The sequence below is a fragment of the Rhincodon typus genome, chromosome 16 (genome assembly GCF_021869965.1).
Source record: "Rhincodon typus isolate 14 chromosome 16, sRhiTyp1.1, whole genome shotgun sequence".
Lineage (NCBI taxonomy): Eukaryota > Metazoa > Chordata > Chondrichthyes > Orectolobiformes > Rhincodontidae > Rhincodon > Rhincodon typus.
Genome location: NC_063347.1, coordinates 29,573,041 through 29,588,460, shown reverse-complemented (window position 1 = coordinate 29,588,460; position 15,420 = coordinate 29,573,041). Strand labels below are relative to the sequence as shown.

The 15,420-nt window shown below is 38.8% G+C and overlaps 1 protein-coding gene across 1 annotated transcript in view; it reads left to right on the top strand.

Moving 5' to 3' along the window:
* The window catches only part of dnah12 (dynein, axonemal, heavy chain 12), a 265,038-nt gene extending 253,015 nt beyond the window's left edge, over positions 1–12,023 (top strand). Inside the window, exons 65-71 of the mRNA XM_048606726.1 lie at positions 710–898; positions 1,094–1,197; positions 2,793–2,997; positions 4,791–4,928; positions 6,656–6,747; positions 6,896–6,963; positions 11,541–12,023. Coding sequence (XP_048462683.1) covers positions 710–898; positions 1,094–1,197; positions 2,793–2,997; positions 4,791–4,928; positions 6,656–6,747; positions 6,896–6,963; positions 11,541–11,731 — 987 coding nt within the window. The 3' untranslated portion in view covers positions 11,732–12,023. The remainder of the gene's footprint in view (positions 1–709; positions 899–1,093; positions 1,198–2,792; positions 2,998–4,790; positions 4,929–6,655; positions 6,748–6,895; positions 6,964–11,540) is intronic.
* Positions 12,024–15,420: the final 3,397 nt, after the last annotated feature.

The following is a 15,420-nucleotide window of genomic DNA, read 5'->3' as shown; positions in this document are numbered from 1 at the left end:
CCTGCTCCTCTGATGCTGCTTGGCCTGCTGTGTTCATCCAGCTCTACACCTTGTTATCTAAGATTCTCCCAGTCTAGTTTGGAAGAGAAAAGCCATCACCCCTGCCTGCTACTAAGTTTTCCTTTTATTCAGGATGAACCCTGGAGTTAGGCAGATTGGAGATTCTGTAGTCCTTTCTGTACTTCATCTAACTCTGTGTGTTTCATCCCTAAAAAAAGAGATGTCTAAATCCCCAGATGGGTGTAAATGTTCATATTTATTTGTGTATTCACCTGAGGTGCAATATTGTTTATAGCTCAAATACCAAAGATCACATGTTTGCAATGGCGATCTTAAGACTTTGTTGTGTTGACCGTTTAAAAATATTCACTGGAAATTCATAATGTACTAGGGTACATTTGGTACTGTGCTCAGTGTAGTTTGGCTGACTCCCACATTGGGAGCGCTGGGCTTTAAGAGATTTAACAAGTTGGAGTTATTCGAGAGGGAATTAAAAAGCACTTCTTTTGCCTTTGAGGACCATCAGATAGGGCAGTCGATATCCAGTACAAGACACATATTCCATCCATTTGCACTTCAAAATTACATCAAGGGCTTACAGTTGGCATACAAGAAAGCAGCCTTAAACCAATTAGCGAACAGTTGAAATTTGTCCCTTTTGTTTCTTGTCTGACCATGTTATTTTTAATATTTTTTCCTGTCTCCACAGAAACTACCCTCCTCTCAACACCCAGAGGTGTTTGGAATGCATGAAAATGTAGATATCTCAAAAGATCTACAACAAACCAAGATAATGTTTGATTCATTGCTGCTAACACAGGGAGGCAGTGGACAGGGAGGTGCATCTGGCTCCAGTGATCATATACTATTTGATATTGCAACAGATATCCTTGAAAAGGTACTTGAATGTTGAAGCAATTATGATTGATATTGCTTCACTATATGTGTTCCATCTCAAAGTACATGGCATTGTCAATAAGATCATGAATTGCTATAGTCAAATACCTCTGTTTTCAGTTAGGGACAATTTCTTTTCACAGAGTTTGAATCATTTTTTGTTAGTTATCAAACACATTTTTTAATTATCTTCCAGCTGCCTAAAGATTATGATATTGAAGAAGCATTGAATAAATACCCAGTAAAATATGAAGAAAGCATGAACACAGTGTTAGTACAAGAGATGGAGCGATTCAATAAGTAAGTAGAGATTTTTTCCTCATATTAGAGAGATTTATAATTCTGAATATTCCAGTAGTAAAATTAGAATTAGTGAAATTACAGGAGATAGGAGTAGGGATATTCACTTCGTAGTAAAGAACTTGTTTTTTTCTCAGTAATACTCATGCTGTTGAACCTTCTTATCTTGTACTCACATCAGGACAGATGTAAGACTTTAAAATGGAACAATAACTTAAACTGCATGAAAAGCAGGGTGCTGACTAGTCAGCATTTGGACTCTGATCAAGGCACTGCCCTGGAGAATGCACCAGGGAATGGTTAGTTCAAAGCTTTGTTTAAATCTTTAAAAGGCAAGTTGACTGGTTGAGATATGCCTTAGGTAATGTTCCCAAGCTTTGTCTAACTGAAAAGATGCAATTTACCAGACAAATTCATTTTATCTACAGAGGACTGCCGATGGACATGAATAAATTTGCCAGTCAATGTTCTCATGCAATATCAATTGTTGTTCCCTCTGAAAGCTGGTATTTTTATGTCTGTCCTTATAACTGCAAGAAGGAAGTTTCGACAGCATGGCTTTCTTTTCAACAATACAAATGTAGGAAATAATAGGTTTGTGCAGGATATATGATTACCCCAGCTTTGGATGCCTCAGCTTTCATTGTACTTTTAATTCACTTTGACGAAAGAAGAAAGAACCATATATCCAATTTACTGTTGACAGTTGGTATTGAAAAGAGCACAGATGGGAGCAAAAAGTCGTAAAAGTTAGATTGAGTGAGTAGACAAACCTGTGGCAGATGGAATTTAATGTGGCAAAGTGTGAAATCACTCACACTTAGACCTGAAAGGTAGATCAGAGAGGATCTGTGAATAAAGAGGAGCAGAGAGATTTAGGGTTCCATGTACAGAAGCCATTAAAAGCTAGTGGACAACTACAAGAAGTAATTCAAAAATGAAGTGGATGTAAATCTCAGAAGGGTGGAACTACAAAGAGTGAAAATTATACTGCAGTTATATAAAGCTCTGATTAACTCAGTTTCGAAAAATATATTCAGTTCGGGGTATTGCATTTCAGAAGGGCTATTTTAACCTTGGAGACAGGTCAAATATCGATTCACCAGAATAATACCTAGGTTAAAAAGGTTAAAATTTGAAAAGTGTTGCACAAACTGGCCTTGTATTCCCTTGAGCCAAGAAAATTAAGAAGTCATCTAACTAAGGCTTAAAATTGCTTAAAGACATCTTCATCCTGCCTCCAATTATCTGCTTTTGAAAACCTAATCCTGTCCTTCTAACTCTAGATTTTGACCATTCCAACACATGACTGGCCAACCTCCCAACTTCAATCCTTATTAAATTTAAGATCATGCAAAATTCTATTGCCCATTTCCTAACTTGTACCCAAGTTCTGTTTACTCATCATTGCCATGTTTGCTGACTTATGGTGATTTGATCATCATTAAGCAACAACACAGTTTTTTAAAAATTTTCCTTCTTGTTTTCTAGTCCCTTCATGGTCATAGGTTAACTAAATAGTTAATAATTAGCAATCAGGACCTAGGTATCATTTTGTTCTTACTATTTTGTTCTTTCATCTCTCTTATTTTCAGTTTAATTCGAACAATACGATTCACCCTTCAGAGCCTGCAGAAAGCAATTAAAGGTCTAGTAGTGATGGATTCAAAGCTGGAAGCACTGGCAGGAAGTCTGCTCATTGGAAAACTTCCGGATCAGTGGGCTCAACGCTCTTATCCCAGCCTCAAGCCACTGGGGAGCTACATCACTGATTTTTTAGGTCGGCTACAATTCCTACAGGTAAAAATCATGCAGATTATCATGATCTCAAAATAGCTAGAGGCCAAAAAGTTAGTCAAAGCTAGAAAATAATGAATGCGAATGCATGTATCTCCATGCCTTAGTATGAATCTTGTGTTACATGAAGAAAAGTGTTCTTTCAGTGAGACCACTCCAGTCTTCCTGATTACATAGCTTCCACAGTTAATAACTGACCGATAAAGAAGTTCCTACATGTACGATGCTATATAGGAAGTGAATCAATTTCCTTCCTTAAGTTATTGCATAAAATGAGCCATCATTATTACATATAATTAATTGCTTTCTTGCCTGTTATTTTACTATTCTGTGAAGCCCCACCTAGCGTGCATAATGCTGTTATTTACCTCATTGTTTCTCAGCTATGCATCATTTGCCAATATTACTAATGATCTGATTTACATGATCCTTTCTTATGTATTTCATATATAGCACACTCAGTGAGATCTGTGTATGTTATAAACCCCACTTTCCAACCGAAATCATCTGCAATCTGTGTGAAATATTCTTCAGCATTGGTTCCATGATTATCCACAATGCTAATCAGTAAAACTATTAACAAATGCCTGCTCAGATATAGGGGTTATTTTCTGCACTGGAATCAGAATTCCTTTCTGTGGTAGTATTTTAACCAGCAAGAAAGCTGATAATGGGTAGAAATAATGAGAAGTGGTGGTGGTGTTGGGGTGAGGGGGGAGAAGGTGGTGTTCCTCATGAGTGAAGGAGTTTGCTTCAGTAAAAGGCTAAAAGGAAGCAAAAACTGCTAGATGTGGGAGGTAAGTGCCTACTGAATTCAGTTTACCTGCTTCACATACTTCCTGCAATCACATGCTACCCCTAGACTCTTCTGATCTCTACCTCTAGCCACACACTTCTGACTTCTGCTTGACGCTGTCTCAAACAATCTACTACTAACAATAACCTTCCGTCAAAGCCTTTCAAATTTGTTCCCAGAGACCCTTTCGATATGCCCTTCATCCCTTTCAATGACCCTATCTCCCAATGTTTCTCCCTAGCCCACAATGCCCTGACTGATCTCCAATAAAGCCTCTGATGTCTTCTATCACAAATCTTTCCAAAGTTGGACTCTTCCAATCTATCTTCTATGGCCCTTCTCTGCTTCTCCTCCCCCACCAAATCTTTCTAATCTTCCCCTGATTTTTCCAATCTCCCCCACCAATTCTTCACATCTCCTTCCCATCCACATTCTCTTGTATTCCCCACAAGGCTAATCCTCTCCATCATTAATCCATCCATCTTCTTACTCAAGGCCCTTCCAATCTGTGACCTGACTCTTATGTTATTCCTCACAAGGTCCTTCCAATTTCTTTCACCAGATTCTGATCTGATGTCTCTGATCCCTCCTCCTCTCCTCACCGCTCCTTTACAGCTATAATGGAAGCCTTTCTGCTCAATTGTAAACCAACTGCTCAGTCTGGCTGGTTGTAATAAAAAACAGAAACAGAGATAGAAAATGATTTATAAATATGATCTATGTGAGGGAAACCTGTTCTTCCAGTTTTCTTAATCTCAAAACAGCAATGTTCCCAATCACAACTCTGTTCCTCATCTCAACTCTCTCCCTATTTTCTAGATAATTCTAAATTACTTGATTTAGAAACTCTACCACATGAATTTTGCATATGCTTGACAGAAGGATTCACCAAACTATGTAATGTAAATTCTCAAATCCCTTAATCTCATTTTTGAACTAATTAAGGTAGATTTTGTTGCGATAAATGCTGAAACCTGATTTAGTGTTTTACATTTGACAGAACTGGTTTGATAATGAAAAGCCCAGCGTCTTCTGGTTGTCTGGGTTTTTCTTTACCCAGGCCTTCCTGACTGGAGTCATGCAGAACTATGCCAGAAAGTACACCATCCCAATTGACCTGCTGGGATTTGAGTATGAGGTAATCTTTCTTTGTTACTTTAAATTTTTGTCGCATAATTACTTTATCTTCTATTTTCACTGTCTGTCTCATCAATAAAGAATAAAATCAGCACTGTGGATTTTCTCCAAGCATTGTTTATCCAATATTTCCTGCTAGCGTTAAATCAAATGTTGTCAGAATGTTTAATTTTCATTGTAAAAAGAAGGAACAGCAAATAGAAACATAAAAGATAGGAACAGGAGGAGACCATTTGGCCTTTCGAGCCTGCTCTGCCATTCATCACAATCACAGCTGATCGTACAACTCAATCGCCTAATCCTGCTTTCTTCCCATAACCTTTGATTCCATTTGCCCCGACTGCTTTATATCTAGCCGCCTCTTGAATACATTCAATGTTTTGGCATCAACTACTTCCTGTGGTAATGAATTCCACAGGCTCACCACTCTTTGGGTGAAGAGATGTCTCCTCATCTCTGTCCTAAATGGTCTACCTCAAATCCTTAGACTGTGACCCCTGGATCTGGACATACCCACCATCGGGAACATCCTCCTTGCATCTACTCTGTCTAGTCCTGTTAGAATTCTATAAGTCTCTATGAGATCCCCCCTCATTTGTCTGAACTCCAGTGAAAACAATCCTAACCTAGTCAATCTCTCCTCATATGTCAGACTCGCCATCCCCAGGATCAGTTTGGTAAACCTTTGCTGCACTCCCTCGATAGCAAGAGCATCCTTCCCCAGAAAAGGACGCCAAAATTGCACACAATATTTTAGGTGTGGCCTCACCAACGCCATGTCTAACCGAAACAGCACATCCCTGCTCCTACACTCGAAACCTCTCGCAATGAAGGCCAACATACCATTTGCCTTCTTTACTGCCTGCTGCACCTACATGCTTACCTTCAGCGATCGGTGCACAAGGACACTCCCCTCTCCTAATTTACAGCCATTCAGGTAGTAATCTGCCTTCTAGTTTTTGCCTCCAAAGTGAATAACATCACATTTATCCAAATTTACACTGCATCTGCCATTGATTTACCCACTCACCCAACCTGTCCAGATAATGCTGAACGATCTCTGCATCCTCAACACAGTTCACCCTCCCACCCAACTTGCTATCATCTGCAAACTTTGAGATGTTACATTTTGTTCCCTCATCCAAATCATTAATATATATTGTGAATAGCTGGGATCCTAGCACCAATCCCTGTGGCACCCCACTAGTTACTGCCTGCCAATTTGGAAAGGACCCATTAATTCCTACTCTTTGTTTCCTGTCTGCCAGCCAGTTCTCTTAAGGTATACAACAGCAATTCGAGGCTTATGTGGTGTAGTTTTCCCTAGCTCTGGGCCAGAAGACCTGCGTTCAAGTCTGACCTGTTCTAGCTATATGCTATAACATGTCTGATTAAACATATCTACAGGGATACAGGTCTGTTGTGGTGCTGTGGTAGTGCCCCTGCCTCTGGGCTGAAAGCTTAAGTCCCACTCTCCAGACATGTATTGTAACATGTCTGAACAAGTTGGTTAAAAACATCTACAAAATCAAACTAGTAACAGCTAGTAGCTTATTGAGGTCTGTCCAAAATATGGCTATCCCATATATCTCATTTCCTCAGAGTTAATAAACGTTTATAGTTCATCCTGCTGTTCTAATGATGCTATTAATAAAGCCCATTTTATAATTGAAATTTTAGCTTTGTTTTTGGTTAAAAAACAGGAATTGAAATGTTGTATTTCTTTAGGTCCTGTCTTCAGACACAGCAACAAAATCACCATCAGACGGAGCTTACATTCATGGAATGTTCCTAGATGGTGCCCGTTGGGATCGAGAGAAGTATGCAGGAACAATCATATTTATTAAATTGCCCAAGCTTGAAAATTATTTTAGCAGTGTTGTCATAATGGTTTGGCCATTGTATGAAATGTTATAGCAAATTTATTATGAGTTTTATTCTTCCATATTATTTTTGCTCTCCTTGCAGAGGATTAATGGGTGAGCAATTTCCAAAAGTCCTCTTTGATTTAATGCCAGTTATCTGGATAAAACCAAGTGAGTCAATTTTATTTTTCTGAAGGAAATTTCTTCCTTTTAGTGCTTCAGACATTTAAATCATGGATTGAATAATAATACAGAAAAATTTCTGACAGCTATGTTATATTTATATGCTGGTATCTCAGGCATAATTTAAGGGCCATTTTGTAAGAATTTATCAAAACAATTCTTTTCTGGTATGACATTAGTTTAGTAATTCTAAAGTAATAAATAGAAGTTTGTCTTCCCTCTCAGTAGACTGTTACAACCAGTGATTCTAGACCCCATCCACTTTCCACCATTGCTACAGCTTGTTTATTTCCCTTACCTGCTCCAGCTGAGTCCAGCCCCTGCTTAACCTTGTCCCCTTTAGTTGATTAACCTGGCTTTTATTACATCTCCAAAGATTAAGCGTATGTAAAATTTCCTATCGCCAACTCTATACTGGCCCTCAATGAGACACAGCTCTTAGATTATGCAGCTGCACATTCATCAATTTTAGCCTCAGCTGCTTCCTCAATGATGGGACTTCACAATCCAGATTTGGCCCCTAATTTAGGTCATATAGCTTAGGGCTATTGAACCCTTTCACATGGAATGCCAAACTTCAATTTTTCACTCACTAGTGAGCAAAAAAGTACTAAAGAAATTCAGCAGGTCTGCTAGCATTTATGGAGAAACAAGCAGAGGAGGTTGGCTAACATGGTGCCAATATTAAGAAAGGTCGTAAGGAAACACCAGGGATCTATAGACCAGTGAGCTTGACATCGGTGGTGGGGAAGTTGTTGGAGGGAATCCTGAGGGACAGGATTTACATGTATTTGGAAAGGCAAGAACTGATTATGGATAGTCAACATAGCTTTGTAGGTGGGAAATTATGTCTCACTAACTTAATTGAGTTTTTTGAAGAAGTAATGAAGAGGATTGATGAGGGCAGAGCAGTAGACATAATCTATATGGACTACATTAAGGTGTTCAACAAGATTCTCATGGCAGAATGGTTAGTAAGGTTTATCATGTGGAATGCAGGGAGAACTAGCCATTTGGATGCAGAACTGGCTCGAAAGTAGAATATAGAGGGTGGAAGTGGAGGGTTGCTTTTCATACTGGAGGCCTGTGCACAGCGGTGTGCCACAAGGATCGGTGCTGGGTCCACTGCTTTTCATCATTTACATAAACGATTTGGACGTGAACAGAGGAGATATGGTTAGTAAGTTTGCAGATGACACCAAATTTGGAGGTAGTAAGAACTGCCGATGCTGGGGTCTCAGATAACACAGTGTGGAGCTGAGCTAACACAATGCTGCCTGGCCTGCTGTGTTCCTCCAGCTCTACACTGTGTTACCGAAATTGGAGTGTTGTGGACAGTGAAGAAGGTTACCTCAGAATACAACAGGATCTTGATCACATGGGCCAATGGGCTGAGGAGTGGCAGATGGAGTTTAATTTAGGTAAATGTGAGGTGTTACATTGTGGAAAGGCAAATCAGGGCAGGACTTATTAACCTAAAGGTAGGGTCCTGGGGAGTGTTTCTGAACAAAGAGACCTTGGAGTGCACATTCATAGTTTCTTGAAAGTGGAGTTGCAAGTAAATAGGATAGCGAAGAAGGCATTTGGTATGTCTGCCTTTATTGGTCAGTGCATTGCGTATAGGAGTTGGAGGTCATGTTATGGCTGTATGGGACACTGGTTAGGCCACTTTTTGAATACTGCTTGCAGTTCTGGTCTCCCTGCTATAAGAAGGATGTTGTGAAACTTGAAATGGTTCAGAAAAGATTTACAAGGATGTTTACAGGGTTGGAGGGTTTGAGCTGTAGGGAGAGGCTGAATTGGCTGGGGCTATTTTCTCTGGAACATCAGAGGCTAAGGGGTGACCTTATAGAGGTTTATAAAATCATGAGGGGCATGGATAGGGTAAATTAGACAAGGTCTTTTCCCCCGAGTGGGAGAGTCTAAAACTAGAGGGCATAGCTTTAAGGTGAGATTTAAAAGGACCTAAAGGGCAACTTTTTCACACACAGGGTGGTGCACGTATGGAATGAGCTGCAAGAGGAAGTGGTGGAGGCTGGTACAATTACAACATTTAAAAGACATCTGGATGGGTATATGAATAGGAAGGGTTTAAAGGATATGGACCAAATGCTGGCGAATGGGACTAGATTTATTTAGGATATCTGGTTGGCATGGATGAGTTTAACCAAAGTATCTGTTTTCATGCTGTGCATCTCCATGACTGTATGAGTTAAATGTTTTGAGTCCAATATAACTCAGTTCCAAAGTAAAGTCATTTGGGACTTGAAATGTTATCTGTTTCACTTTACACAGATGCTGTCAGACCTACTGAGTTTATTTAGCACTTCCCACTTTTATTTCAGATCTTCAGCACTTCCAAGAATATTGATTTTGTTTCACAAAGATAAGACTAGCAGAACAGTAAAACATAAATTTTTAAAATTTTGTAAGTTGGTAAATCAAATAGCATAGCCAACTAATAAACCCTTTTTTTGGTTAAGTAGAACTGAGAGATAGACTAGACTCAAGAGTCCTGCTCATCAGGGAAGGGTATGGGTATTGGGCTGAGCTAAGTTGAGTTTAACTAACACTGAGTTTACTTTTACCTTTTCAGGTACCAGCTTCTTATTCAAAAGTGGGGTCAGAAGCGGCTGGCTTTTCAGTCTTGGTTTTATCCCTTTCTCGCCCAACTTTGTGGATAGGTTTTTGGGAAAGGGGATAGTTTGCGCTTGACTCAGTCTCAGGGTTGAGAGTCTCTCTCACTCATTCTAACATACATACACTCTCCCTGTCTGACACACACATCCACTCTCTCCCACCTTCGCTAACAAACATATCCTGTTTCCCTCACATATACACATACCCTAACAATCACTCTCTTAAACACAGACAGTCCCTCACTCTCCTTCCCACACACATTCCCTCACTCCCTCCCACACACACTCTTCTTCATACATTCACACACACACACACACATTCATCCTCCTATCCCTCTCACACACATACTCATCTTCTCACACACCCATACATATTAACTCTCCCCTTTTCTCTCAGCCACGCACCCCTCCTGCACTCTCTCAATCACTACCCCAAATGCACTCTCTCTCACAATCTATCCCGCTCAGAAGCTCACATTCTCTCTCAATCACACATACTCTCACTTTCTCTCATACATACATTTGTTCATTTCCTCACACACATTCACTCTTGCAGTCCCTCACATATATTCTCTCACTGAATCCTCACACTCATACTCACTCACTCCCTTGCATACACAATGTCTCACTCCATCGCATTCACACTCTCTTCGTCACTCCCAAACACTCTCTCTTTCATTCCCTCACATTCTCTCTCTCTCTCTTCCTCATACACTCATTCTCTCTCACACAAACACACACACACACACTCCCTTCACTCTCACAGACATGCTTTGTGAGCTCAGGAAGCCTGCTCCACCATCTTGATTACAGTCCTTCAGGGGACTGGTGCTTGGAAGCAAAACAGACAGTTTAATCTTTCCCCACATTTACAAACTCTCTGCCTGTCCCCTCATTCACAAAGCAGGCAACTTGTCCCTTGCAATCCCTGCTTCTGCCTCCCAGCAGCTTCTCCATTACTCTCAGTATTCAGGCCATGCGCTGAATTATAGTAAGGACCTTCGCACAGGTTGCTGCTCTTCTGATCAGGTCACTTCCCTTCTGGGCTTCTCACCTGTTAGTGAGCCTATCGTAAGCGGGAGAGAAATGGCCTCTGATTGGTGAATCACCTCCTTGCACAATCGCATACTTACCCATATTTGGAATCACAGGCTGGATTGGAACTTCTGGCATTCTGGCCCATGGGATGCCTGATAGACTGGCCTCCTCTAATAGACTTGTACTTTCTGTCTGCTGTAGTGGAAACATCCCTCTGGTTTTTAGGTGATAGCGGCATGTTTTTTGAACTGCAATTATTCTTTGTAGTGCTTTTGTTGCAATTGGCTTTCTGGGACACTTCAGAGGTCATTAATAGTCAACTATGTTGGTCCTGCAGTGGCAGTAAGCTTTATTCCTAAAAGAATTGATCCCATGGAGTTTTTGAAACAATTCAATAACTTCATAGTTTTTCAGATGTTTTTAACTGAATTCAAATTCTTAGAATGCCAAAGTGAGATTTGATCTTATATTTTCTGGGTTATTAGTTTAGACCACTGGATTACTAGACTAGAAAAGTGAGAACAGTGCACTACTGGAGCATATTTAAAAATCTGCTTTGGACTCCATGCATCAAGTTTCTGTTTGTGCCGTATTGACTGTACACATCCTTCCATAGGGATGCACCTTTCTCTCACAGAGAAGTAAGAGACAAATTGATGGATCCAGGGCTCGGTAATGCCCTGATGTATACTGGTGTACTGACATGTAGATATCAAATGGAGGGTGGGAATTTCCTACAAGATTAGAGAAACTCAAATGAAGCCTGTAGCCTGATTTTGTATGTTTCTCAGCCAAATAAAAACAAAAAAAAGTTAAATCATGAGAATCACTTTTAAAATGCAATGAATGGAGGGCATTGCATCTAAATTGAATTTTATTTTGTTTAAGATAAAAGAACACTCTTCAAGACTTCAAATGACTATGTCTGCCCAGTCTACAAAACAAGTGAGCGCAAAGGAGTCCTCTCTACCACAGGACATTCAACCAACTTTGTTATTGCTCTGCGTCTGCCAACAGATAAACCAGTTCATCACTGGATCAAACGTGGTGTGGCACTACTCTGTCAACTGGATGACTAGAATCAAGGGTTTTTAAAGAGGATAAGAATTGCACTCAACTACAACTCTGATTTTATATTTTTAACTTTGGTATGCATCAGCCACAAGAGAGCACTTTAAAATAACATTTCTCATTGTTTATCTTATTTTTGGTTTTGTTTAAATCTTTTTTAGTCTAATTTCTAACTGATTATCTATACAAAGAACAACCATATACTACATTTCTTATTAGTTTGGATAGTGATCTTTCTGCAATTTTTTACCTTCCTTAACTCATATGTGGGAGGAAATGAAATTGAATTTGTATGCTCTATAGAGGGAATCTACACTTCAAATGTGAAAATAAGATAAAATAAAGTATACTTATATCACATAAGCATGTGTTAATATATTTTTACATAACACTCGTGGAACTTTTTCAGTTTTCCTACTCTATTCTTCAAAAAATAATGCATTATCATTATCTGTTTGCATATTTCAAAATAATATAACTCAAACATACAGAAACAATGAACTGATTTTTACTGGCCAATCTGGAACACATTTGCAGACAGGGAGTTATAAAGGTCTAAATGAAACATATTGAACTATAAGTCCCACATCTTAACATTATTTCCAGATTTTACTGATGGCAGCTTCCTGAAGGGAGAAGTTTGCACATCAGTGGCGTGAGATTGCTTAAGGTATTTATTTTAATTTATATTAATTTATATCCTGTTTTTAATTAAGGTAGCTCTGGATTTGTTTTCCCTCTCTTTCCCTTTTGAGGAATATACCTTGACTGTACCAAAACCATCTCCTCTTTGAATGGACCCCATTTTAGCTAGTTTCTCCCATCAACAATTTGTTGCACTTTATTAGGCTCATTCTGGCCATAATTGAAATTATCCCTCCTCCAGTCATTTATTCTTACTCTGGATTGCCTACTATCCTTGTCTATCTTTGTGAACAAAGGTGTGATGCAATTCTCCAGTTCTCTTGCACCTCCCCGACTCTAAAGACTGAACAATTCTATTCGGTGCCTTTGCAATTTCCACTCTCACTGCCTTCTATAACCTTGTGGAAGCATCTTCTCAATATCTAACTTGTCGTGTCCTTGAAAACCTTGGTATTTCAATAAAGTCAGCCCTCATCCTTCTAAATACTAATCCATTTAGCCTTTCTTGATAAGTCAACCCCTTCATGCCAGGAAGAAGCCTTGTGAATCTCCTTTGAAAAACCTCCAATACAGCCGGTCCATCTATCCTTTTTAAATATTGGCTCCAAAACTGTACACAATGCTCTAGATGTGGTCTTTCCAACCCCTGTACATTGTAACAAGACTTCCCTGTTTTTAAATACCAAGCCCCTGGCAATAAAGGTCAAAATTCCATTTGCCTTCATAACGTTTTGTGTTTCATGCACAAGAACTGCCGGATCGCTCTACGCTGCACTTATTTAGAGTCTCTCTCCATTTAAATAATCCTCTGCCATTTCATTTTTATCAAAGTGTATGACATCACACTTTCCGACATTAAATTCCATTGGCAATTTTTTTGCCCAATCACTCAACCACTCTATATCCCCTTGCAGATTCCTATGTCTTCGTCACAACATGCCTGCCCACCTATTTTTGTATTGTCAGCAAATCTGGACATAATACATACTGACCCCTCCTCCAAGTCATTAATATTGATAATAAATAATTGAACTTCACAGTTTCACCAGAACCTAATGGATTAAAATTATCCTGGCAAGTTGCATTAATTTGTTTTATATTCCCTTGAGTTTCGAAGTTTGAGTTGTAATCTAATTAAGATCTGTTAAAAGCATTAGAGGTTTTCTATAGCGTAGATATGGAGAAACCATTGCCTCTGTTGCGGAATCAAAACAAGGGACATGATCTTAAAGTTAGAAGGAGCTTTTTAGATATTATGTCCATCTTTGACAACGACCATGACCAAATACTACTTTTTCAACCGACAGTTAAATTTTAAAACTTCTACAAAAAACAACTCAATATTGAATAATTGAGACTGAGAGTGAGAAGTAAACAATGGATTTTCATTTTGCCGTCTGCAAAATACGTGTATGCAACTGATGCCTAGTTCTACCTTTCCATCTCTATTGTGCAATACAATGTCAAGTCTGGGAAATTTCACCATTTCTTCCAGCCAAAGTAACAAACTTCATTGGTAAATAAGTGACAAGATTAAAAACATAAAATCAGGTACACCCAATTATAAATCTTATATACTTAAATACTCACTGGGGTTAATGTTAAAAATGTAAACCTTATAAAATCTTTGGGGATCAGGTTTCCATATATCCTTCTGAGAAAGTAAAATAGATCAAGATTTGTTTTAAAAAAAAGCTAAATTATTTACTCTTCAATTTTTTTGGGGGGGGTTTGTGGCATTGGATCATGTCACTAGATGATGAATACTGATTGAGACAGACAAACAGAAAGGCCACTGCTGTTATTTTTAGCAATTGGTTGAGTCACTCTGAAAACTGACAGTGAGGCAACCTTGGAAAACAACATAGTCAGAATGTTCTAGGTTATATTTTGAGTAAAGAAACACAAGGTGAGTAAAAATACTGCTGGAATAAACATTTCAGAAAGCATGCTCATAGTGATAACATTTCTGTTTAATAATCAAAAGTAACACCTAAATCAATTATGTTGTTTGCTGAAGTCACTACATATAAATAGATTAAATGAATCTGCAGGTCTTATGGTTCCTGTTAATGTTCACAAACTACTTAAAAGTGAAAAACGAAATTTGTATCAGGAACAAGTTTTGCTCGTGAAAACTATTCATTTTGATTTGACAATCTTAATGGAGATATAACTGTTTTCTAAAGCATTTTCATCCCAGCAACAAAGGGACAAAATATTCTCCAATAATGAAAATTACATTTCAGTCTTGTAATTTGATTGTGTAACATTTGATATTTAGAGTGCTGAATGAGTTTGCAAGTTGAATATGGTGTGCAAGAAGATTCATTATGAACAAGAAGTGTTATATTCAATCAGGCTCCTCTGCAAGTGTGCATGGTGCACATCAACACTATTTAAAATCAAAGAATAACTTGTATAAGTAAGATTCCTTTGCCTATTATAGGGCCTTTATGTGATATTCGTCTGCTTCAGTGCCATGTATTAAACTCATCAAGTAAACTTGTGATATAAATAAGCAATAATGGATTCTTCACCAGTGTTATTTAAAGAGATTTGCAATACTTAACAGGTTAGTTGCTGGATTATAACTTCAGGCTGCATGGATACTTTTTGTTTCTTACCTGAATCTGCTAAACCAAGTTTGACTCATGAAAAGTAGGTGTTTTTGGCTGCTTTATAAATAATTTGATTGCAGTTAAAGTGGTCTGATAATGTCTTTGGAGTTGCCAGAAAAGAGGGAGAAACAGGACAATCAACAGGTTACAACAAGAGAGAGGAGGGTAAGGGCATTAAGCAGGAGGCCAGATCCTTAATGGATTTCCTACCCTTAATTATATTACACAAAAGGAGATTGTTACTGAGCCCTCATGCAACCACATATCGAGCCTCAAATCAGGACATGAACAGCACTGTGTATGGATGCTTAAGGTCACCTTGGCCTGCATGGATTCCTTTCAATCTTCAGCTGGTAACATGTCACAATTTGCTGCCCACTGAATCAGGAAGATCATCAAAACTCTCCACAGCAGGAGGAATATCTCTATCG